Source organism: Octopus sinensis, linkage group LG3 (assembly GCF_006345805.1).
Source record: "Octopus sinensis linkage group LG3, ASM634580v1, whole genome shotgun sequence".
In the NCBI taxonomy this organism is placed as follows: domain Eukaryota; kingdom Metazoa; phylum Mollusca; class Cephalopoda; order Octopoda; family Octopodidae; genus Octopus; species Octopus sinensis.
The window spans coordinates 140,047,002-140,073,963 of NC_042999.1; the positions used below are offsets into that span (position 1 = coordinate 140,047,002).

Genomic DNA, 26,962 nt, shown 5'->3' on the forward strand with positions numbered 1-26,962 from the left:
AATCTTAGGAAGGCGATGGTTCTCCATTCTGGAGACATACCCTGCCCATCGGAGGTGGGACTTCAGTAGCATGGCTGGGGATCTCGGCCCGCTCCAAGACTTCAATGTTTGTGACGAAGTCACACCCTTGTATGTTGAGGATAGTGCGGAGACATCGCTGGTGGAAGCGCTCGAGGAGACGGATGTGACTGCGGTAATTGATCCAGTTCTCTGAGCCGTAGAGAAGAGTGGTGAGAACCACGGTCCTGTAGACACTGATCTTTGTTTTGTTCTTCATGTTATTATTGTGCCAAACACGTTTGTACAATCTGCCAAAGGACCTATTTGCCTTTGAGAGAGTCTATTTTCAATTTCTTTGTCGATCTTTGCATCGAATGAGATGATGCAGCCCAGGTATGTAAACTGATGTGTTGATTTCAGTTCGGTACCGCAGATAGTGATGTGGGGTGGGCTGTATTCCTCTTGGGGTGTAGGTTGGTGAAGTACCACCGTCTTCTTGAGGCTGACCTCCAAGCCAAAGAACCGTGAGGCGTCTGCAAAGCAGGACGTGATGCGCTGCAGAGCTCGCTCTGTGTGGGCGATGGGCGACAAGGACAGCGTCGTTTGCGAAGAGAAGGTCTCGGATCAGCCTCTCCTGGGTCTTGGTGTGGGCTTGGAGGCGCCGTAGATTGAAGAGGCTGCCATCCAGACGATACCTAACATATACTCCATCCCCATTCTCCATATCTTCAGTTGCATGCTTGATCATCATGCTGAAGAAGATGCTGAAGAGAGTCGGTGCCAGGACACAACCCTACTTCACGCCGTTGGAGATGGGGAAGGGCTCCGACAGGTCACCATTGCGTCTGATCTGACCACGCTGATTCTCGTGCAGCTAGATCACCATCTGTAGGAACTTGGTGAGACAGCCAAGTCGTTATAGGATGAGCCATAGTCCTGTCCTGCTCACTGTGTCAAACGCTTTTGTGAGGTCGACAAAAGTAGCATAGAGACCCCTGTTTTGTTCTCGGTATTTCTCCTGAAGTTGGCGGAGGACGAACACCGTATCCATCGTGCCTCTGTTGGCTCGGAAGCCACACTGGCTCTCGGGGAGATTTTCTTCAGCGATGGTTGGTTCGAGCCTATTGAGCAGGATCCTGGCAAGTACTTTGCCGGTGATAGAGAGTAGGATGATTCCTCGGTAGTTGGAGCAGTCAGACTTTTCACCCTTGTTCTTGTACAGGGTTATGATGACGGCGTCGCGAAGATCCTGTGGCAGCTTGCTCTGCTCCCAGCAGCAGACAAGAAAATCATGGAGCTTGTCATGGAGCGTCGGACCTCAATTCTTCCAGATTTCTTGTGGGATGCCGTCAACTCCTGCTGCTTTGCGACTCTTGAGTTGTCCTGTGGCTTCAATCGTTTCTTCGAGGGTGGGTGGTTCGTTGAGCTCCTCTTTGAGTGGAAGTTGAGGAATGCAATGGATGGCAGCGTCCTGTACGGTACGGTTAGCACTGAAGAGGCTTTGGAAGTGCTCGGACCAGTGAGCGAGGATGTAGGTGCTATCGGTGAGGAAGTACTGTCCATCTGCACTGCGTAGGGGACTCTGAACCAGGTGGGTGGGGCCACACACTGCTTTCAGAGCCTCATAGAAGCCTCTATAGTCTCCGAGGTCAGCGCACAGCTGGGTTCTCCACGCCAAGTGCTCCCACCACTCGTTCTGCATTTCTTTGAGTTTTCGCTGTAGGGTGCTGCATGCGCGTCGAAAGGTAGTTTCTTTACAAGACAGACTGGTTGTGCGAGGTGGGCCTGATGAGCTACTCTCTTCCTTGCTAGTAATTCCTGAATCTCTTGTCATTTTCATCGAACCAGTCCTTCTTTTTCTTCTTTGTGTGCCCGAGAACTTCCATAAATGTCTTAAGGATGGCTGATTTCAGGTTCTCCCACAAGGTGTCTGGGGTGGTGTCATCAGTGCAGGGGAATTCGTCTAGTCTTTACTGCAGGTCTGCTTGGAACTTGATTTTCACTTCCTCCTGGCACAAGCTGTCGACGTTGAGTTTCTTTACGGAGTTACCTTTCTTCTTGGGTTTGGGTTTGAACTGCAGTTTGAGCTTGCAGCAGACAAGGCGATGGTCGGTGTGGCACTCTGCACTGGACATCACTCTTGTGTGTAGAACGTCTTTCAGGTCCCGCTGGCGCACAAGTACATAGTCAAGTAGATGCTAATGTTTGGACCGGGGATGCATCCAAGTTGTTTTCAGACGGTCTTTCTGTTGGAAGATTGTGTTGGTAATAGCAAGTTGGTGCTCTGTGCAGAACTCGAGCAGGAGGTGCCCGTTGTCATTACAGCCACCAACGCCGTGTCTTCTAAGGAATCCTTTCCAAGCCTCAGAGTCCCTCCCAACTCTTGCGTTGAAGTCGCCAAGGATCAGGACCTTGTCGTTTGCAGGGGTGTTGTTCAAGAGTCTGCACAGATCAGAATAGAAGCTGTCTTTGTCCGCAGGATCTGCCAGTAGAGTTGGAGCATAAATACTGAAGAGCATGAGATGTTGTTTGCTCTCTGGTGGTAGGCGCATGGATATGATGCGGTCCGAGTGGCCCGTGGGTAACGTTTCCAGTTTGGAGGTGATGGAATTCCTCACCATGAGTCCTACACCCGACACACGTTTTTCAGATGATGGTTTCCCGGACCAGAAGAGGGTGTAGCCAGCGCCGCGTTCTTTGAGGCTGCCCTAGTCAGCGAAGCGGACCTCGCTGAGAGCTGCTATGTCAATGTTGAGACGGGATAGTTCATGGGCTATAAGAGCCGAACGACGTTCCGGGTGGCTGCTGTCAGACTTGTCAAGTATGGTCCTGACATTCCAGCAGGCAGTGCTCTCCCTAAATAGGGCTGCCCGGTCACTCAGGATACTGCCGAGTGGTGTCGTCGCCTCCTGGTCGACAACCAGGTGACCAAAGTCCTGAGCCACCTACATGTAGGGTCGAGACTACGGATTCCAGTGACATCTTCCACCTGCCGCTTTCGCCCCTTTGCCATCGCTGCAGGGCTTTTAGGATGGCTGGTCACAGAACGTGGACATACCCTTTGGCCTGCGCTAGGGAGTTTTAAGGTGAAGTGCAATGTGCGCAAACTGGCCCCACCCTTTAAACACGAGGTTCATCTGCCATGGCCTAGCGAGCTGGAACGGTGACAGCGAGATCCTCTGGCCGTAGGTTTGAAGTCGGAGTTACCCTCTCCGAGGAAGGTTGCCGACCATGGCTGACGAGCCTCTCCTGCTCGTGCCATCCAAACCATAGCGAAAGAGGGAAAAAGATCAATGGTTTTCAGTAGGCGTATACTACCCGGTTGCCTAGACCGGAGTAGGGGGTTAGCTTAGGAGACCCCAGTCGGAGCCTTTGACTAAAAAGTCTATCCACAAGGCAGCAGAGCAAGATCAGGGAGTCGCACCCATTGGTAGACGATGACGAGTAAACTAGTTCATACGCCATTGCTTGGTCATTAACCAAACTGGGGTCCCAATGATCACGAAATTCCATTTGTGCCGTTGACCAAATGGTTCTTCCGCCACTTCTGGTATATAATGCCTCGGCTGAGACAAGGGACAGTGACAATACAATATGTACATTTTATACACACACACACACACAGACAGAGTTTAAAATGCAATGCAATACATACAATGCACACACACACACACAATTACGGCAGTTCTAAGGTTTTGAGGAATGTGGAATCACCTTTCAGCCACTATTGTTATAGCAGATCAGATCAGACCCGGAGGAATGGATTAATTATCACATGATCCTCTAGTTCTCGTTAGAACTTCCTTCTTGAAGGTAAACTCGCATATGAAAAAAAAAATTGAAATAGTCGGTTTCTGGCCGTCTCAACCTCTGTTGTACCATTGGTTTTATAGCTGATTGCGGTGAAGTGGGTTCAGTGCTGTGCAACACTTTAACAAATTAACGCACAGGAACTTCTCGGACTCTTGGAACTTAATGAATTTAGGAAATGGTCTAAGTTGATTTCCACTATATATATGTGTGTGTGTGTATGAATGTATGTATGTGTGTGTGTGTGTGTGTGTGTGTGTGTGTGTGTGTGTGTGTGTAAAGGTAAAGACCCCCTTCAGTCATGAATGACTATGAGATTTCACCTAAAAAGTTTCCCTCCAAGACACAAGTCTGGGCAAAGTTGTTTATGGAGGATCAACAGTCGCCCATGCATACATACATTCATACATACATACATACATACATACGTACATACAAGCATGCATGCATGCATGCATACATACATACATACATACATACATACACGTGTGTATGTGGATGTACGTCTCTATGTATATGCTTATGTATGGGTATATGTGTATTCTTGTAATGAAACATTCCCTATTTAAGCAAAAAAAAAAACCGCTTTCAAACGAGAAAATCTGTGTCACTTTTTTGTGATAAGCTAATTATTAAAGTGGAAAAATAATCAGAAAAGCATTTTCTATTCATTGTTTTTTTGCGTACGTACACGTATACATGTATTATACATATATGCATACATTTAGAGAGAAGAAAGTGTGTGTGTTTGCGAGGGAGAGATCAGCAAACTAGAATGCTATCGACACATGCATCAGCCGAGTAGACGGAGAAATATCGAGAGAGATGGAAGAAAATGTAAGAGTGGAAGAGAAGTAGTGATGTGAATGAGTACGTGAGAGTAATAAGAGGGAGCAAAAAGCGAAAGGGGATAGGGATATAAAGAGCCGGCTTTTCCAATATATACAACAGGTAATTGCAAATCAGACGAAGTCCTTCGTCACATATAGACGCATATATCTGTGTATACAGGTGTCGAGTTGTATCTAATTGTATGTTAACAATAATTCACAGGTTCTGAGTTCAAATCTACTTCAGATACCAGATTATCTTTGAAAAGTCAAAAGAACCTATCATCTATAATGCATACTTGTGATTATGAAAGGTCAAGTGACTCTTTTTACCGCACATAATATGTGAGATAATAGCTATCTTTTAATGTATGAGCGTGTTTCAGTGACATATTACCTTGTTACATTCTATTTTCTGTTATATATTTATGTGTTATATACCTCATTTTTAAACTGAAATACGTACTAACGGAGGTGCTTCTAAGTGGTCGATCGATCAGCTAGAAATAGCAACCGAATCTCCCTCAAATTTCATCATACCGTATTAAAAACTGAAAAGCCATTTAATAATGTAGTTCTTAATACTCATAAGATGGAGGGGTTGTCATAGCTGGAATACTTTTGATCACAGTCTACTCGATTAGGTTTAAGCAACAACAATAACAACAACAACAACAACACATTGAAATATATATATATATAAATCATTGGGTGAAATGTAATTCCTTATTTAAAGTCTCATTTTGCTTCCCACCATCTCTACATTTGTTACTTCTCGTTGTTTTTCTACCATTAGTCTCCCGGGGTTAAGATAACTTCCAACCCGGCCGATAGTCCTCAGCATCCATGTTTCAGACAAAGTACCATCGCTATCACCACCACCGACAATGAAATATGAAGAAATACGCTGAGATTCCAAATAACATGCAGCAGTCTGTCTACCCACCCACCTACTCACGTCATCCTCACAAACACAACCTCTGCTCTGTCTCAGTGTCACTTTGTTACTCCTTCATCACGTGGTGCCTCCCCCATTCAGTCACTACTGATTATAGTAGTAGTAGTAGTAGTCGTAGTAACTACTACTATTACAACCACCACCACTCATTCGATCGGTCCTCACCTACCTCCGCTATTACCGTGGTGAGTCTGTGGGTGTGGAATAGTAAGTAGCTGATAAACTCGTAATGTTTGCTGTTCGGCAGCATCAAAAGAAAGAACCTGCTGGTTCCCAGATTTTATAGTCTGGTTAGAGCATCTGCATCACCATCACCATCACGAAATAACATACATCCTTGCTAGCTGCCATCCATTTACACATACTCCAATATTTACACTTATTTTTACGTAAAACTTTATCAATGTTCCCTCATCTGAAAAGATAACGCTCCAAAAAGAATTCATTCAAAATAAGACATTCACTTCGTCCATCACTGCTTTCGCAAGTCCTGCAGAATTTTTCTTTGAAATTTCATATTTACATTTTAAAATATATAATCTTGCAACAAACTTTATTCTCTTGGAACGCGAACTCTCATATCAAGGTTTTACGTGCAGTTTTTATTAGTTGGTTTATTATTTTCATAGTTAAATGTTGTTTTCTTCTTACCTTTTACGTGTGCGAACAGCGATAGAAGATACATCATTTTGAGAGGAGACAGAAACGGGAAAACCTTCTAATTTACCAACTCTAAGAAATCAAACAACACAGACTGTGATTTAATCGAAAAGAAAGCAAATAACAACAACAAAAAAGAAGATACAAGATCAGTGTCTCTGATATGATGGGAATAAATAACACCGAAATATTTCATTTGTATTCTGAGTTTTCAGAATCACTTCACCTTAGATTTCCATTTAATACACACATGAATCATTATCATACTTCTCTGTCACATTTCCCAGTAACACATTTATATAAATAATCTAACCACACAGCCAGTTGCTCTATGTTGCACAACTTTCTAAGCGCAACAAACTCAATGTGACACGTCTGATATTACAAACTGCCGTTAACTATCTCTCTGATACATTCTGTCTTTCTATGCAACAACCCTCTCCCTTTCTTTTGCCTCTGTAATAACTGTTACAATTCTATGTAACTGCATTATGTGCTCAGCAAATTTACTTCAAGGGAGTTTTGCTTCTCATCAATATTCAGTCGATACACTTTCAATTAATGGACTTTTTAAAAGATTTTTTTCATCTACCAGCACTCTTGATTTTACTTTTGTAAACTGGAATTAAGTGAAGGAAGAAAGAATATTTACTAGAAAAATAAAGAAATAAAACGAGAAAGCAGATTTAGGTGCCGTCCAATAATCAATTTAAACAGAGCAAGAGGCGAATGTTATTACCGAAACAAGGAAGAAATACACGTATTAATAACTGACCCCACAAATTTTTCCTTCTCCATCCCACTCTTACGGGTACACACACACGCAAGTGTGTGTGCGCGTGTATATATATATATATATATATATATATATATATTAATATTCAAACTCTGTGGTATTCTTGATATTGTCTAAAGACGAGAGAACAGGTAATTCAGTTCTCTCTGTCTGAATATTATATATATATATATATATATAAATATACCACACTCTACTGTCACTTTGTGTCATCATGATGCACCACCGACTACTAAATACTATTATCTCACCTTATGATTATCATCATCTTCATCATCATATATCGACTACTTGGTAAAATTACCTATGTAATAATAACCAATTACGAATATAACAAAAGACAACAAAAAGTACCATTACTAAAAATTCAATGTATAACAACGAATTAGTTTATTAATAGGATATACAGACACACATATTTGCTTTTATACTCGTACGCACGCACATACATGTATAAAAATATCTATATATAGACGGATATCAATATTGTTGTGTATGTGTGTATGCGCGAAGTGAAATGCAGGTGTGTGTTTTCATCACTGACATCAAGCAATGCAGATACATTAACTGAAAACTAAAAATAACCCACAAAACGACGTCTGTTTTTATTTGTGGCAAGTTCGAGGTTTCATATTGATGCACCTGTCTGTTACATATTGATGCAAAATTAATTTGCATCCTTACCACAGAAGCTTGTACCGTGTATTTTTGCTATAACTTTTATGTTTTTTCCTCATTGTTTAGATTAGTTTTTTTTTTTCTTCTTTTTGTTACCCCCATATGTCGAACAGACATAGTTTGGCCACTTTGACTGAAATCTGGAGTAAACATCAGAATGTTTCATCAAGTCCCCGTAGTAGTGGACAACACTACGCAAACCGGGTCTCCTCCACCTTCACCAATCTCATCGGTTCTAGTAGCAGCATCCACTCCGACACACCGCAGCAACAAGGATCACTGCAGACGTAAGTGTGGTACCATTTATTTATTTATATATATTTATTTTTTACTAACAAATCCCGCCGAGATCATCTTTGCCTTTTATCTTTTCGATAAAATAAAGTATTAGTCAAGCACTTGGTTGATGTAATCGACAACCCCCTCTCTCCAAGTTGCCGGTTTTATGCCTGAAATTGAAAGATCATCATCATCCTCATCCTGATCATCATCATCATTATTATTATTATTATTATTATTATTATTATTATTATTCAGAAACAGGGCGTCAGATCAAAGCCTATGCGTTATTTAGTTATAACCCTTTACATTCTGAATTCAAGTCCCACTGTAGTTGACTTTGCTTCTCAACCTTCTAGTCTCGATTGTATTCAGTAAAGAAATGGGTTGATGTAATCAAGTAATATACCCCCACCGGCAAATGTATGACATTGTACCTATACTAAAAACCATTATTGTTATTGCTGCTGCTGCCGCATTTTTTTAATTATTTTTATTATCAATCGATTTTTTTTCAGTCAACAGCTTCAAAGGAAACCTGGAAACATGCACTTATACCGGCCCCTAGCTGTCGTAACACCTTTTCATTTTGCAGGTGCACATCAGAGTTAGTCCGGATAAACGTTTATTCCACCCGTTTATCGATATAATACACATGTAAACCATGTAACTAAGAAAATGAAGCTTTTGTATAATGATCTTCATATTTTCCATTTATAGCTATTAATGTTCTACTACATAAAAAAGCACTATCTGACTCACCGTTCCATTTAATACTTACTGTTAACAGAACACAAAAGTACAACAGAATAAATACTGTTTTTAATCTAGATTTTTTTTTACCGTTTGGCCATGCCATATATATATATATATATATATATATATATATACACAGAGAGAGGGAGTGTGTGTGTGTATACACAGATGTTTACCTAACTTTGCTCAAAGAGTATGGTTGGTTTTAACATTTTAACAACACTAAAAAGTGATGTGTGACACCTTGGCCAAAATGGAATTATATCTGTCGTTAGACATGTATGCACTATAATAAGCAGTCTTATGAGGCCAGTGACTGTCCCTATTTTACCTTGTGAAAATAAACAGCATAACCTACACTTATGCGTTGAGTACTTCAGATAAAGCTTGATTGGGTATATCTATGTGAAACTCACATCAGTGTATATACATGTGTGTGTGTGTGAGAGAGAGAGAGAGAGAAAGAGAAAGATGCTCAATCAACTGAGCTATACAGGTGTAGGCATGGCTGTGTGGTTTAAAAGTTTGCTTCCTAACCATATGGGTTTGTGTTGTCTTAATGTGTAGCACCTTGGACAAGCATCTGCTATAGCCCTGACCAAAGCTTTGTGAGTAGATTTGGAGATGGAAACTAAATGAAGCCTATTGTATGTGTGTGAATGTATGTTGTCTCTCCTTATCATGACATCATCAGATACTGTCAAACATTTGATGATTTGACTGGATCCAACAGGTCCATGGACTGCATTGTGTACCAGTGTCTGCTTTAGTATGGTTTCTATGGCTAGATGTCCTTTTCAATGCCAACCACTTTACAGCATGTATTGGATACTGATTTCATGCCACCAACTCTAGTAGGGTGGTCATGCAACTTGCAAGACATTGAACCCCAAGTGAAGGGGAGAATGACCTTATGTTAGAAGATGAAGCATTAAAGTATGAGAAAAGAAACCAGAGCAGAACAGTTTTTTGTTCTTGTTATTGAGAGGTTACATAGCTACTCACATTTTAGTGAGTATTAAGAGGCTACATAGCCTCACATTTTAGAAAAAGAGGATGGTGGGGAACCATTGGGGTGGAGTAGGAAAATATAAAATAGTGGCAATGAAGTGTCTGTGTGGATACTCAAAGGGAGTAGAAGTGAATAGAGGCAGAACTGTGAGTGTGACTGGGTTGAGGTTGCAAGAGTGTGGAGGCAAGTGAGAGATGGAGAATGGATTAAGGGGTAAATGTAATGAAGAACAAGTGTTGGGTGGATAAGTTGATGAGGTAGGGAAGAGGAGGTGACAACTGTAGAGATTTGATAGAGTTCACAGGTGAATGTAGTAAATGGTGGATAAGGGGTAGATGACCAATAATGCTGAGAATGTGTGTGCTGAAGAGCAGCAGAATAGCAATGATGGTACTGTAGACAAGGGAAGGATCAGAGAGAGAGAGAGATGATGATGGGTGGTTGGGTACAGTGTGAGTGTATGAGAAAGGGAGAGAGAGAGAGAGGCCTGCACAATGTGTGGGGACAATAAGAAATATTGATGTAAGATGTGGTTGTAGAGGACAGTATTAAGGATGTGGGATGTATATCAAGTGAAATATTCTGGGTAGTGAGAGAGGTTAATGATAATATGGAAAAGCTGCAGTTAGAGAAATGAAGGGTGGTGAGGGTGTCTTTGGAGAGGGGTGGGATTGGTTATAAAGATCCAGTTGTGCACACACACACACACACACACACACACCGACAGGACTTAGTTTTGCTAGGTTGTGAAGGTCTTCTTGAGAACCACATGTTGCAGTTATACCATACCCTAGTCATCTCCTCCATGATGTTCAAGGTCCTGAAATCTAGCTCTCACTGCTTTATCTCATCTTCCTGGGTCTCTCTCTTTCACATGTCCATACCAGCACAGTCTTCTTTCTTGCACACTACATCTGATTCCTCTTATGCCCGATTATCCTCTCAGCACATTTGTACTTTGTCATTTTTGTATACTTGCACTGCACATCCAATGGAGCATACTCAATTCATTTATTTCTAGTCTTCTCAAGTCCTTTGCATTCAAGGGCTATGTTTCACTATCATGCAGCATTGCAGTTATAATACAAGTGTCAGATAATCTGCCCTTCATTCTGAGAGAAGAGTCCCTTGTTTCTTGTAGGGTAGAGGAACCTTGAACTGTTGTCTATAGTTACCCTACCCTGCTAATTATGTCTCCTAGGTAACAAAAACTATCACACACACAAATTTGTAGTGCAATATATGGGTTCATATCCATATCACACAATATATGGATTCATATCCTTTATCACACAAAGCTCCTCTAGCAGACTCAGCTAGCAGGCCACATTGTAATCCAATCTGGAAGAGTATAACGCAGAGTTCCCTGCAGCTGAAATTCAGGAGATCCAATTGATAAAATTATTTCATGAGAAGTGTATAAACCATAAAATATCAGGAGGTATGAGAGGTAAATATATTTAACTACTTGTCATCCTTAGGATTACACCCATTTTGCAGCCTTCATCATGTAATAATAATTTCAGTGCATATAATGTTTACATATCTGCTGTAACATGCATGTTATGCGTTATATAATTGTATGTTTACAAATCCATGATGCCTGGCTTTTTATGGTTTATATACTCTTCATGAAATACTCGCTTTGATCAGATGTCCTGGATTTCAGCTGCATAGAACTCTGTGTGTGTGTGTGTGTGTACGCTAGATAAAACATTTTTGATAAAGCCAGAACAACTCAAAATGAAATACAAAGTGAACTACAAAAGTGAAAACAGAACAATAGTTGAAGTTTTACCTTGTGTTTTCATGTGACTCCTTCCTCAAAGCTGTTGTCTTGTTTTCACTTTTGTTGTTTTTTTCATCTAATTCAGCAGCTCACAATGCTTCATCCTAATTCCTAATTATCCTATATATATATATATATAATATATATATATATATATATATATATATATATATATATATACAAAATCAGAAAATGGAGAAATACATCTAAATCATTAATCAACTACCAGATAATACCCAATCACATACTTTATTAAACCACTACATAAGAACATTAAGGTTAAACATAAAAATATATAATATGTACCTATTGTATTGTATTACTCATTCATGTACGCTGTTTTGTTATATATTATATATATAGCAGTATATTGGATATATGTTATCCCATGGAGGGTTGAATTTGCAACCCCTATCTCAATTTGTATATATATAAATATATATAAATTTGTTAAAGCATATTACAATTGTTCAATCAAAAAGAATGCTTACTCATTAAACACAAGTGAGAATTCTTCAATAATCTGTAGCACAAACATTTCTCAGGGAATCTCAGTGTTGTTAGTGCTTAGAGTCTCAGTACTTAGAAAGCTTGGTTTAACCTGTAACCACTTTATAAGATGCCCAATGTGTTAGGGATATATAATTGTGAAAGCAACCAAATCTTGCATTGCCCTCATTTCTAAGTAAATGTAAGCTGTGATTGGCTTACATCAGAACTACTTGACATCCAGCCTAGACTTTTTGAAATCAGCTTTCTTTCTTGGGTTTTAGCAATTCTTTGCTTGATTGTAGTTATAATATTCCATGCTAAGATCATTAATGTCTGAGAAGTAACTCATCAAATTAGCACTTAGTAACTCATCAAATTAGCACTTAGAACTCCCTACTCCCTTTTTTTTTTCTTAAGTTATTTCTACAGGTAATGTTTTACCTTTCCATCAAAACTTTTCTCTTGGTTACTGCTTTCAACACAGCAACTCCAAATTGATAATTTCTTCTAAATAACATGAGCTTTCCTTTGGTTCTAACAATGCTCATATCTTGTACCAATATAATCAAATCATTGAGAAGACTGGAAATATCAGCCAAATATCCCAGGCTAACAATAAAATATTCATCTTCAAAATTCTTTTCAAGAGAAAATTGTTAATGCATAAGAAATTCAATAACTATATCCTGATGTCACATCTGTGTGGTACCTTAAATCACAAAGTTCAACTCCAGTCCCACCACATCTACTAATTAAGTTGACTGCACAACTTTAGTATCACTTTTTTTTTACTTTTCTTTGATATTGTTTTGGAGGTCAAAGCTGGGTGACAATAGAATGCAGCAAATCTGGAGCTTTCTCCTTGACCAGGGTATCAAATCCAGATTTCTTGCCAATCATAGCAGAGGTTCATCTGTAGAACCAATCAAGTTCTATGAGAGCTAATGCAACCAAAGAACAGTTGGATTGACCCCATCTGCTGGCATTGGTTGGATAGGTCATAACAGTTTGAGTCAGTTCTTATTCAGAGACATTGTCCTCAAAGCTGGATTGTGAAACCATGTCTCACTCAAATATTTCAAATTTGACATGTTTTTTTTTTTAGAAACTCTTTCTTACACAAAATCCTTTTGCACAATGTACTGGGTGTATTTCATTGTGGCACTAGTACTAGAGACGTTTCTCATATCCTCTACAAGACAAGACTTAGGGCTTCACTGCCCTGCACTTGTTTGTAAACCTTTTTAGAGTGCACTGGGTACATTTTTATTGTGACACTAGCACTAGTCTGTTGCTTTGTATCCTGTGAAACATAATGGGTTCTCTTACTGCTCTATATTGTCTTTGTTTGGCTAATAAAGTGAGTAGAAGAGAGGGCAATTGCAGAATATAAATTAGAATAAAAGGAGGAAAAAAGCAAGAGTGTAAAGAGAGAGACAGTGTGATTACGCTGACAGTATGGAAAAGAACGTAGGGAAGGGACAGATAGTGCTGGAAGGTGTAATGGCAGGGTGTAAAGAGACAGTGATGGTAGAGGGTAATGAGAAAGAGTAAGTGATAGATAGTTGTTAAATGGTCAGTGGTAAAAATGAAAGGTATAGCAACAAAATGTAAGGTATAGCAACAAGTGACCTAAAGAGGAGGGTAGCAATATAGTAAAGAAGGTACATGTGCAGAGTAGGTGAGATGGTGATGGTAAGAGAGTGATGGGTATCTGAGGGAGAGGAAGTAAAAGCTGGAACATGTATCATAATGGGAAAGTGAAATTTATGGGGGCAAAATATTTGCTGATAGAAGAGAGAGAGTTAGGGGAGGTGCATCACATACTAACAATGCTTATGTATTCTTTCATTACTTGGTCATCATGAGGAGAGAGAGGCACAAAATATTGATAGTAAATACTGATAAGAGAGTGACACACAGATGTACAAATGAAAAAAGGGGGTATTCAACATGTTTGTAGTATTTATATATATTTGTATCAAAAGGTTGTTTTACTTGAAGTTTCAGAGATGTAAGAAAAACACCATTGATTGTTTATATGCTTAGTTCTGAGTGACCAGACTTTCATAGCTTCTATGTAAGCTGATTGTCATTGGATGATGAATAAGGTTCATGTGATGATGAATAAGGTTCTTCTGATATTTGTTGTAGCAGATAAGGGTTACTATCAACTGCTGAATGCTATTGTGTAAGGCTGCTAGTAGTTAGTAATTGAATCAATTGCTGACAATTGATGCTGTGCGGGAGGTAGCTGATGGCCAGAAGTAGTCCCCACTGTCCTGGTGAGATATATTCCAGTATTAAGAATTAAGTTTATGGGAGATTATGGAAGTATTATGAAAGTTTCCGGAAGTTATTATTAACAACTAATGACTTGCAGTTAGCCTCATTGTTGGTAGTAGGGACACAGTTCATATTTTATGTAAAGAAAAGCAGTGAGTTATGGATATATGTGAAGCAAAAGCTTTTGAGATGCTATTGCCTGCTGGTGGTTTAAAGATAACTAGTAGAAAGCCCTGTTGTTGTGGCAGCAAAATATCAGCTTGGTGTTGTTAAGGGATACAGCTGGGAGTAGAGAGAGAATACTGTGTATGTGTGTGATCAACAACAATAGTAATATTATGATAGTAAGGAGAGTGAGCTATTAATGGATAATGCTGGTGGTGAGTGAAAGTAAGGGAGAGACTGATGAATATCAATAATGAGTGACTGGAGATAGGGAGAGGAAGGGATGGTTAGCAGTACAGAAGGGTGATGGATGGAAAGTTTAATAGAGATAGACTTGAAAAGCTCTTCTCTTGATGACATGAGATAGTGACATGGTGTAGTGAATAGGAAAGAGAGTGAGTAGTAGGTAAGAGGATAATGAAGAAGGGAGGGGCAGTAGATGGAGATGTAACAGAAAGTTAATGGATAAACTTAATGGACACAACTATATACATTACACACTCCATTCTTCAATACTATCCCATTTTAACATTCATTTTGCCTCAGATGCATGTATGGGCATGTCTTCTGTGGTACCACATCACCACTTGTCATAGTCCTTTTTCATCTCCTTTGTGAGGCTCAGCATTCTGTGATCAGTATTTACTACTTCAACTTAGGAATTCTTAAGTCACCCTCTTTCACAGGTTCCATTCATTTTGAGTATGCAAACACTTCCTTATTCAACTGACATCCTCCATGCTCAACTCATTCCCATACAAGCTCAGTTTTCTGTCTTGCATACTACAACTGTTTCCTCTTATGTCCAAATTTTCTCCCAAGCTTATTCATACACCATAACATTACACATCTGACAGAACATGCTCACTTTATTTATTTCTAGTCTTCATAAATCCTCACTACTCAAGGTTCATGTCTTACTAACTATCTATAACATCACACTTCATACACTACTTTCATATAATCTGCCCCTTTCTCTAAAAAACAAATCCTAAATTACCAGTTGAGATAACAGATTCCTGAGATTCCTTGTTCTTTCAGAAAACCTGCTTCTGCTAATAATTTGATCACTTTGGTAGCTATCAACTATTTTTAGGGAGCCTATTTAGAAGAATCTATTATGGTCTACTACTATTATTACTGGCTACTATGAAACTGCTGAATACAAAACCTTCTTTGTTAGCCTACCTCTGATCCTACAACACTATTTGTGTGCGTATAGTTTACATTGTATACACTGTATTGAATTCCTACCAACTCCTTTTCTACATACCAAGCACAGCCATTCCCCTGAGGGTAATGAAATCCTATATCCTTTCTTGCTTACTAAAACTTTGCTTTGGAGCCTCTCAATTCTAGGTTTCCTGTCCTGGAAATTCTTTTCTTAGGTTTAGTTATAAGAAGTAGATCATCAGTGTATGATATTTCCCTCTAATAGTCTGTCAACCCATAATTGAGGGGTTTAACCCCTCAATTATTGGTTGATGGATGTTAATAAACAGAAATGAGACTAAGAGCTGACATCTGATGGACCTCAGCTTGCGCACTATATTCCCTGTTAACCCAATTGCTGATTCACACTTTATTGACTGCACCTTTGTTCATCATTTGTGCAGCTCTTACAATCCTTTTTTATCTGCATTCTTGTTTCTTTAGCAACTATCAAACTACGTACTGTGTAACCCTGTCAAAAGCCTTCTCCAGATCAATGAATGTTAGATATAGGGAATTACTCTTAGCCAAGTACTTCTCTGATAGTCTCCTCACTAGGAAGGACACCATCAAGAGCATTACTTCCCAGCACAAAGCCAAACTGCATCTCATCCCAGCTTATCACTTATGCTATAACTCTTTCCATAACTTTCATAACCTGATCCATCAGTTTGATGACTCTAGACCTCTCTCTCTCTCTAGCGCATACCTTTAGCTCTACCAGTCATTGGATCTGACACCTTTTACTACCCGATTGACTGTGAATAACAAGCATGTGATTTTCTTTGCTAGATATCTTCAGCATCTCAGTGACTTCTTTCTCTAGCTGTCTTCCTTGTTTTCATATCCTACTGTTGTTGACTTCAATGGCTTGTTCCTCTGTTGTGCTAGCATAGCTAAAAATGGTTTGGTTGAGCAGCCAATTCCAAACAGTATTTTTGGGTGTAGTAGCAATTCTGATCTATTGCAATGTAAAAAAAAATTAGATTTTTTTGTCTGGAAAGTAAAGATGCCAGACAAAATTCCCCCACCCACCACAAATGTATTCATTAAAAGATTTGTCGACCATCATTTCTACATAAGCACTTGTAATTAATAATAGCATTGGTATAAATGCATTTAGTTTATAAAGAAGGGAAATAATCCATTAAGTCTTATAAGTATACAATCAGTATAAATGAACAAAGAATATTAAAACTTTTATGCTAGTATTAATTGCCAACTGATAATAGTAATCCCAGGATTAGGTCAAGGAGGAATTTGAGGGAAGCAGTCAAATGCAAATTGAATTCTAAGACTGTCTCAAACTTTTACAGAGCATGAAGCTTTGTGGTATCTCATCCCTTAATTGACTCCATACAGTTTCCCTATATTTTTATTAGTGGGCTAAAAGCTAACAGCAGGAAGTAACTTCATCTTTTCTTATTCTGTTATCTTTCAAAGTGCCAGTCCAGAAGAAATTAATTATTAGGTTAATAACTACACTATTTTTTCTTTCCTTCCCCAGGTAAATAGGTTTAAAAAAAAGTGTGGTGCTAGTTTCTAAAAGGAGAAAGAAAGGCTGGAGAGGAAGGTATCAAACCAACCTACCTGACACCATTCCATGATACAAGCTTTCTGTTTTAAAGTGAGCTAAACTATAGCTTTCAATGAAATTTCATGTTAATTTGTGCTTCAAACACCAGCTTAATCATGATAAGTTGTTATCAAATACTTTGAGATTTTCAAAATTGAGTGTATTTTGACAGAAATTTGGTAACAAAAGGGTTTTAAAAAGAGTGAAAGTATGAACGGGCATCATTGAAATATCTCATTTGAAAAGAATCTACAATTACTAAAGTTTGAAGCAGGTTTTTAATCTCAACCATCAAGTTTAAATGATTCTTCAACTTCAAGCAATTTATCAGCCCTGTTTCATAAAGATAATCAGTCTGATTAGGTGAATATCATTTGGGGGGCGTTTAATTAATGACAAGCCAAATCTGTGATATGGGTTTGATTTTCAGTTAAGCCATTTCATTTCACTTATTGGTCATAATTTTTGATTTCTGACTTTAGAGCTTGGAGAGGGACATGCTTTACTAATTTGACTAGCTCTTGATATTCTTACATAGAGCCATCCTGATATATTTACATGAAACTTTTAATAATCACCGAACAGCATTTCCAAAGATCAGCTCTGATAGAGCAGACCTGTGATCAAAAATGTCCCAACCCATGCGTCTATCATGGCCATCCCCTATCCCTTTTTTCAGACTGAGTGTATCCTAGGCTACACCATCTGATGTCTTCTAACTTTTAAGACAAAGTATGATTTAAGTAAAGTATGATTTATTTGGCTGCAATTTCTAGTAAGTTGAAAGATATTTTAGCAATTTGTTAGGACTGAAATATTTTCTGGTTTTGAACAGGAAATCTAGTTTAGCTAATGTGACTTAGCTACTTATAGCATATGATGTCTTCATTAAAAGTTGTAGTGTCTTTCTGATGTTGCTGGATAATCCAGATACATCTGTTTTCATGTAACTGGTAAAATACCAGGTGTATTTTATTTATTTATTTATTTCTGTAAACGTCAGTTTCCCATACAAAATATTTCATCCAATCTTTCTTCTTTAATCACGACAACTTTTCTGAACTTCCATTTTACATATGTTTCTCCTTGCCAATCTGAAAGGGCTTGTAAGGAGTACAAAACCTGTAATGCCAGATCTTTTAGGATTGAAGACACATGTTTTATAAGACTGATTGCTATTAGATGACAATACTCATGAAGAAAGGGGGCGACAAAGTTATTACTCTTTAGGGGTTGATGTTCAAGGAAATAGAATATAAAAATGGTGATAAAAAGAAACGATTTTGTTCACTTTTTTTTATATTCTTTTACTTGTTTCAGTCATTTGATTGTGGCCATGCTGGAGCACTACCTTTTAGTTGAAGAAATTGACCCCAGGACTTAGTCTTTGTAAGCATGGTACTTATTCTATTGGTCTCTTTTGTCGAACTGCTAAGTTACAGGAATGTAAACACACCAACATCAGTTGTCAAGTGATGGGGAGCGGGGGGCAGACATAGACACAAATACATTGTGCCTGAATCTCCTCAGCCAAATCTGCCAGGAACAGCTACTAGAATTTGTACCTGCCATACCTGTAAATTCATTTGAAGTGGTTAAATACCATTTAAACAGATGAGTGGATTTTGTAGACGGAAACTGAAAGAAGCCCGTTTTGCTTAACCATTTTCTCACACCGTCCCTGATGAAGGAATATAAAAAATATCCTGGAAACAGCTGTAAGAAAATGGGTAAGCAAAACGGGCTTCTTTCAGTTTCCGTCTACCAAATCCACTCACACGGCTTTGATTGGCCCAAGGCTATACTAGAAGAAACTTGCCCATGGTGCCTCACAGTGGGACTGAATCTGCAACCATGTGGTTGGGAAGCGAGCTTCTTACCACACAGCCACTCCCTATAGTTTTATTATACTCCTTCTCTATAATAATCTCAAAGTGTCTTATGTATTTACTCTGTTTTGTATAATCACTTTACAAAAATTTATTTGTTATCTCCCTATTTTATATTTTTTCTTAATCTTTTTGTATTCCCTATACTTCTCAATTCAAGTCTGTAGTTTTCATGTTTCAATCATTACCATCATCATCTTCAACTCTTCACTTTTCACCATCCCTTTTCTCACACTTATTTTCTATTTGCCTCAATAGACTGTTGTGTGGATTGAAAGCTTGTTTATTGATTTGTCATGCAGATTGCATGTCATAAGGAGTGTAGGATAAGGCATTAACTATTAGTCTGTTGATGCAGCTGTTGTTCTTGTGTGTTGTGAGTACATGGAATATGCAATGCAAATAAAAGAAAATAAGGGACTATGTCTGAATAGAAAGTGCATTACGGTTAGGTTGTGCAGTGGTAAGACAAAGATAATCAATCCAGAGAAAGAGATTGTGTGGGATGCTGTACATTATCTGCAAAATATAAACATGGATGTATTTAGCATTTACTCTGACATGGAACTTTATTTGTTATTTATACATTTATTTGTATTTTAACATTTCTTTTTGTAAACATGCCTATTGTTATATTTTTTCTGTGTTAGTCATGCCTTTTAAATTATGTAGTTATTGTCGGCTGATTCAGTAGATGGCCAGACTAGTGACCAAAAGAATGAGTATTCATATTCTGTCACTGGAACCTTGTGTTTGCTAAAATTGCACCCAGTAGGCCAACTCTTATCAGTTCAGTTCACAAGAAGTATTGTTCCTCTGTTTTTACTTAAGGGATATTGTAATTAATAGATATTTCATTAACTTGCAGTGTTGAGCTCAAATAAGCAAAACTTGCTGTAGAATAGCCCAGACAGTGAAATATCTTTCTATATCTTGCTACTTTGAAAACTGAGATAAACTTCTGCGGATCATAACACTTTCTGATGGTAGCTATCATAAATATAAAGAAAAATATAAAAAGAATTATGTAACAACAGTATATTACTATATGTTGTAAACCTATTTTATCATCATGGTACAGAGTAGACAAGGTATTAGTCTGCCTATATTTTAGGATGAGACGAAGCCTAAGAATTGCATACGACAGATAATAATTCATTGTATTTACTCATAGACTGTAGTATCTTGTGCTACAACACAACAAAACTTTAGAGAATAGACTTATCATTATCGTCGTCATTTAAGCAGACGTTAAACGACAATGATGATGATAAGTCTATTCTTTAAAGTTTTGTTGTGTTGTAGCACAAGATACTTCAGTCTATGAGTATACACAAGGAATTATTATCTGTCTTCTGCCATTCTTAGGCTTCATCTCTACCCAGAGAAAAAGACAATAGACATTTGAATCAATAGCATAGTGGTAACTAAGAGTTTGGAGGATCATATATTATCACAGTTGGCAGCAGGTTGGATCTGTAGTTAAAATGCTTAACTCACAAATGACTCGGTTGATTTACCAGTAAATAGCTAATGTAGAGTAAAATTAAATGGGTGCTGTGATTAATGCTGAAACAGCTGACTCCACTAAAACCTGCGTTAGTGTTGCTACTAACCCTTTCAAATCTCACTACAATCAACATCCCCATTCATTTAGAAACTTCCCTAGAGGTAATGTCACTTCACTTTCAAATTATATTCAGGAATTAAAGAATAAATATAACGCTTACAATTTAAGTTGGAAAATTCTCACCACAGCCATATCTTACATAAGAAATGAAAAAACCCTATAACATTTGTACTGCAGAAGTATATGAAATTATCTCAACATGTCTTTTATTCTTGATAGATAATCATCAGAGATATATATGAACTAATACTTGCATTTCTAATTTCACATGAAGCCTAAAACTATTTAGCTATTGAACACCTACAGATATACTCATTTAGTTATTGAGTATATCTCTTATTCTACAATTAATTTTATAGTTTTGTATATTCTGAGAAATTAATTTTCATACCTGTGCATGTTCTTCTCTTCCAGTTCACTTTTACTTACCCAATCTTAATTATAGAAACATGTTTTTAATGAATGTATGTATCTATTTATTTTTGAATGCATCAGCTATTTCATATTTATGTATTCTCTCTCTAACCTTGCTTTATTCATTTTTATATACTCTGTACATCTATACAATTTTTAACCTATGCCTTACACTTGGCCCCAAATCTAATTTCTTCTTATCCCATGCCAGCATAGAAAATAGATGTTAAATGATGATGATGATGATAACTATATTACACATTTTTCTTACTATCCTTTTTTTACCTTGATATCCACTCTACTGTCATATGGAATTGCAAAGTCAAAGACTTTACATTGTTTTTCTGTTCTTCACATTCATTTCTAGTCTCTTTTATTCAGTGATCATTCTTTATGGAGAAATTTCATAAAATTTGGTAATTATCATTCACTTCTACCTTTCACAAGAAAGGCAGAAGTGAATGATAATTACCTTGTGAAAGGTAGATGAGTCCAGTTTGCTGGACATTGTTGTAGAGCTGAAAACGAGGTAATTTCTACTCTTCTCCCCTGGAAGCCATCTACTTGCGATACCAGAGGGCGCACACTCTCCTACCCTGATGTAATCTCCAGGGATACAGGCATCCAGCAACAGGACCTCCGTAATGCTATGATGGACCGTGAAGTCTGGCGTAACATAGTAAATTCCATTGTCTCAACCACGGTCAATGATGATCATCATTCACTATGGCAATGTGTGGTTTGTGTTCATACCACTTTTATGTTACTTGAAATCTACAGACTTGACTAGCATTCCAATCACTCTTTTACTGCCACACTCATATCTACATTTGTATTAGCTTACTGCATTCACTTAAAAAAATAGTTAATACTTCATCCCTTTCTCTACACATTCTGCGTTTGCTGTCCTGTCTGAGTTCTACACATTTTGTCTGTATCAAATTCATTCCAGTAGCTTATTCCTCAGCACCTATAATTCACAATTCAGTTCCTCAATTCTAGTTTCCATTTATTATTTACAACCACTGTTCTTCTCTTTTCAACTATTTAGCTCATCATTCTTTCAATTTTTAAAATCTCTTTCTGTTTCAATGACTTCTTTGATATTTATAGCTGCTGACAGTAGCCTTTCCACACTATGTGCAACATAAGTTTTCAAATTTAGGATTTGTGATGTCTGTTACATTTAACAAACCTGTCTTCTTCCATTCTTAGTAAACAGAGCCTGTTGATACTACTTTTATGGTGGTGCATTTTATGCATTGTGAGTTCCTAGTTTACTTCTATCCATTTCTTCTTATTATTATTATCATTATTAAGGTGACAAGCTGGAAGAACCATTAGCATGATTTGGTTGTGCAGTGGTAAGACAAAGATAATCAATCCGGAGAGAGAGATTGTGTGGGATGCTGTACATTATCTGCAAAATGTTTAGCAGCATCTCTTCTGGTTCTTTACATTCCAAATTCAAATTCTACTGAGGTCAGCTTTGTTTTTCCACTAATTCGAGGCCAGTAAAATAAGTACCAGTTGAGCACCAGGGTCGATATATTTGACTTATCCTTTCCTCTAAAGTTGCTGGCCTTGTACCAAAATTTGAAATCATTATTAAGATTAGTACAATCTTTATTCTTAATATTATATTATATATATTGTAGGTTTTGAGAATAAGTGTAGTAACTTAGCGCCTTTATTTTTTAATTTTTTACTTTTCAATGTTTTTTTACTTTTGTATTTATTTCATATTTTGTATCTCTTGAGATATTAATCATAGTAGCTGTTAATTTGTGTGTTTCTTTAAGTATTTATATATTTATCTAAGGTTTATTTTATACTTGATGAGTCTAGAGGAAGGGAGAGCATTCATGACGTTTGTAGGCTCTCTGAGACCAGTTGAGTCTGATGCTGTTAATGCTCTGTTTAAACTGTTGAAAGTCAAAACTTGCAAGAAAAAGCATGAGCAGTGATATTTTAGAGAACCAATATTCTATGGGAGAAGGACTTAGGGGTTAGTGTGGAACATAGAGGGATTGGACACTGCAAGGGTGATGAGAGGTGAAGAGAGGAGGAAGACGCTGGAGCTTATCTGTGAGTGATTTAATACCAATCAGCTAAATGCTCTTCTGTTGATGTCATCTAAGATATCTGTGTGCATGACTCCCAGGTGTGAGAACAATGCTTCATTGTGAGTGCCATAAGTTTTGTAGAATGTCAGCAATTGTTGGGGCTGAAATATTTTCTGGCCTTGAAGAGAAACACCAGTCTTTGAGATGCATATGATTCTATAGATTCTACATATTTGTGTGACTACATATGTGTATGAATATGTATGTGTCTGTGTGTGTATGTGCATACACACATGCACACAAACACACACACTTGTTCTGCTGGGCAAGAGTGGAGCCACCAGTTTTCCCCCTGCATCTGAGGAGAGGGCCTCTAGAGTACATGTTCAGTAGCTGTCTAAAAACTTTCACTGCAAGGCTGCTGCTGGAGGCCTGACCGGGTCCTGTGGGACATAACAGACACCAGCTGCAGTAGAATTAGTCTTTGTAGGTGCCTCTACTTAACACAACAGACTATTTCATTTACAAAGGCTAGTGTGAGGATGATGCCAGCTACCAGGTCGATTTCCCAGGGTCTATAGCAATGTCACAAGACCAGCTAACTGAAAGTCAGATTAAGGAAGCAAACAAACTTCCCAGAAACTGTTGGCTTCAACATCACGGGTGGCTCAGTTAGCACTTCTCATTCCTTGAGAGGACTATATTGAGGGTGTGATGAATGAAAGAGAATGAAATATATTGAGCTGGTGGAGTTATGTTGAAACAATGGATGGCAAACAGTGTGATCCCACTGAGGTGGGATTTAGAGGGTTTGCTAGCCAGTTCTTCTGTAGAGCCTACAATGTGCTAAGCATCACAGGGGCCAGTTGGCGAAAGGCCATCAAGTTGACTGTGGAAACAGCAAAGGTTGCTTCATAATGGCTGTGTAGATGAGAGGAGTTGTGAGCCCTGAAAAATATATTGCTAACTGGATACAAGTTGAGGCTTAATCAACCCTAGCTGAGTCACCTGGCTGCAGGTGTCTAACTGTTGAAAGATTGAAAACATCCATTCATCCCAAGGAACATCACTGACAATGTGTCCAGATACATTAAAGGATTATTTATAGCAAATATATATATATTAGTATATTTTACATCCATATTTTTCCATCTTGCATTGTTATATGCAGAATGTTATTTGAGGCATTGTTTTACAGCCAAATACCCTTCCTAATGCTAACCTTTGCTAATTTTTTAAAGTAAGGGATCTCTTACACCACATGTCTTTGAGGCATGAAATGACTGATTTCTTGACAGGCACACTGACATCATCTGCTGCAATTTTCATGCATTCGATCATAGATGTAAATACATACACACACAAACATCAATCTTCTTTACAGTTGCTATCTATTGGATCCACTAATAAGGTTTTGGTTGGCCCAGTGCTATAGTAGAAGACTGTTGCCCAAGGCACTGTGCAGTGGGACTGAACTCAAACCAAGTGTTTGAAAAGCAAACATCTTAATCACACTGCCATATATACTTGTGTAATTATTTGATTTCCTTTATTCTAGCTACACTGCAGTTTCCTTTAGACTATATAATTGATTTTATTAATAAAAACTTCATATCTTTCTAAATTTCTCTTTAGTCAATAAAGTAGACACTGGTTTACTTTCAAAATGATTTTGGCTGTCATATTGTCTCTATTATCTCCCTTCCTCCATTTCTTCTTACCTGAGATTAAAATTTAACAATGAATCACCTGATTATAAAACGAAATTTTACATTTGACCCCAAACTACATATTGCTTTATATAAGTCTCTTCCATCTCTTGATTTCATAAGTCAGCATAGCCTTTTTTTCACTAATTGTCCTTTACTCTTCCTTTCCCCATTTCTTTTTTATTTTTCATTTTTCTTTGCTTCTTACAAATTTTGGTTCTAATAAATGATATACAGGATGTTTATAAATTTAGCAACTGTAGTTTCTTCTGAAGGGGTGAAATAATTGAAACAGACAGTTTTTAATAAAAGTTTGAATAAATTTAACAGATTCTGTTATTAATATTGAGTTCTATTTTTAATTGTGGATTGTACAATCAGGTTTATATACATAGTGTTCAGGCTAAATTTGACAGTTTGCATAAAAGGGAAAGAAAGCAATATCCCATCCAAAAACAAAAGTATTTTTTAAAATATAAAAGATATCAACTAAATTATGGTTAGGAGATAACAATCTACTAAAATCAGCTACCTTCAGCATCCACCATGACCTCAAGACAGATGAGGAACCTGCACATGCCTTCCTCCCTGTGTCCCTGAGAAAATCTTCAACACCGCCTTGATCTTGGTCACCAGCTCAGCCTTGATGTTCCAGGCAGAGTGATTAGTGCTTTTCTCAACCAGGCATCACACATTAGTAATCTATGGGATTTCAATTAAGGGAATTAGGAGACCAGAAACTGGGGCTGTTGGAGTTGTCGAAATTCTCTGTCAACTATTTCTGACTCTTTCTGGAAGTATGACAAGGAGTTGAATCCTGCTGCCTTGCATATGGCCTTTCTGTAGCAACCTTCTCTGGCAGCAACTCTCTCCAACCAGGGTTTGACCACAGTTGCCAGCAGCTTCACATAGCTGTCTAGATTGGAACCTAAGGCTCTGTTCAAAGATGTCACCCTCACTGGAGACACACCCAAAGACCATCACAATTTGTAAGAACTTGGTCATAGTGGTATGTAGGACATAACATGAATTGTAGGCAAGCCACCTGTTGTTTTGGGTGTTGTACAGCTGATAAAAGTTTTTGTCATCTGAGAACATCAGATCATCTCTGGCTTAGCAGGATGCTTCATCTTGTTTAGGAGCTTCTTTGTCTTTGTCAAGTAGTTCTCCTTGACCTTGGCTGTCAGAATTTGCTCCTTGCACTTCTTGTATGAGTTGAAGCAAAGCTCATTCAGAGCCAGCTTCATGGTGGTGACTCCAACACTCATCTCTCTTCCAAATCCCAGATTCCCTTGCTCAGATCTTTCATCCCATTGTCATGTAGTAATTGGATAAACTTCAAAATGTGAACGCAATCACAATGCGTGTTGTGTCCTTTCCCGCTGGTCATGGCTTTGTAGTCTCTGTTGTAGAGTTCACAGAGCAATGAACACTAGTCATGATGTTGGCATTTTGAAATCTAGAACAAATCATTATGATACAGGTAACTTTTTTCCAATATTCAGATGGCTTCCTGTCCTCCATGTCAGCAAACGTTTTCTCAACTACAACTTTCAGCTTTATTCTTTCCAATGTTGCTGACTGTTTACCAATACATCAAGCTATTCCTGAAAAGAGGAGACATAAAAAAAATCGTCAAACTTAGCCTGAACACTTAGTATATAATGTAATTTAATACACCTGGCCAGGGGAAAAATAATATCTTCCTTGAAAACAGGTGAGAGATGTCAACTCTCTTTATTTGTATTATGACCAGTTACTTTGTTTTCAAAGATGTTAAGTGGCAATAAGAAGAGCATCTAACTTTAAAATCCTGCCTCAAATTAAATATCATCAAAATATGGTAACATAAATGAAGGAAGTTAAATGAACAGAGAAGTAAATGTATGTATACAGTCACACAAAACATAAAGTCAAGAGCAGGAGAGGTGGCTTCCATATGATTACAGCTGCTT

General features: G+C 38.0%; 1 protein-coding gene across 3 annotated transcripts in view; it reads left to right on the forward strand.

Moving 5' to 3' along the window:
* LOC115209092 (proline-rich protein 5) overlaps window positions 1-26,962 on the forward strand; it is a 214,023-nt gene that overhangs the window by 65,816 nt on the left and 121,245 nt on the right. For all 3 annotated transcript variants that reach the window (XM_029777213.2, XM_029777209.2, XM_029777207.2), the window contains exon 2: window positions 7,846-8,019. In XM_029777213.2, the coding sequence (XP_029633073.1) occupies window positions 7,846-8,019 (174 nt within the window). The remainder of the gene's footprint in view (window positions 1-7,845; window positions 8,020-26,962) is intronic.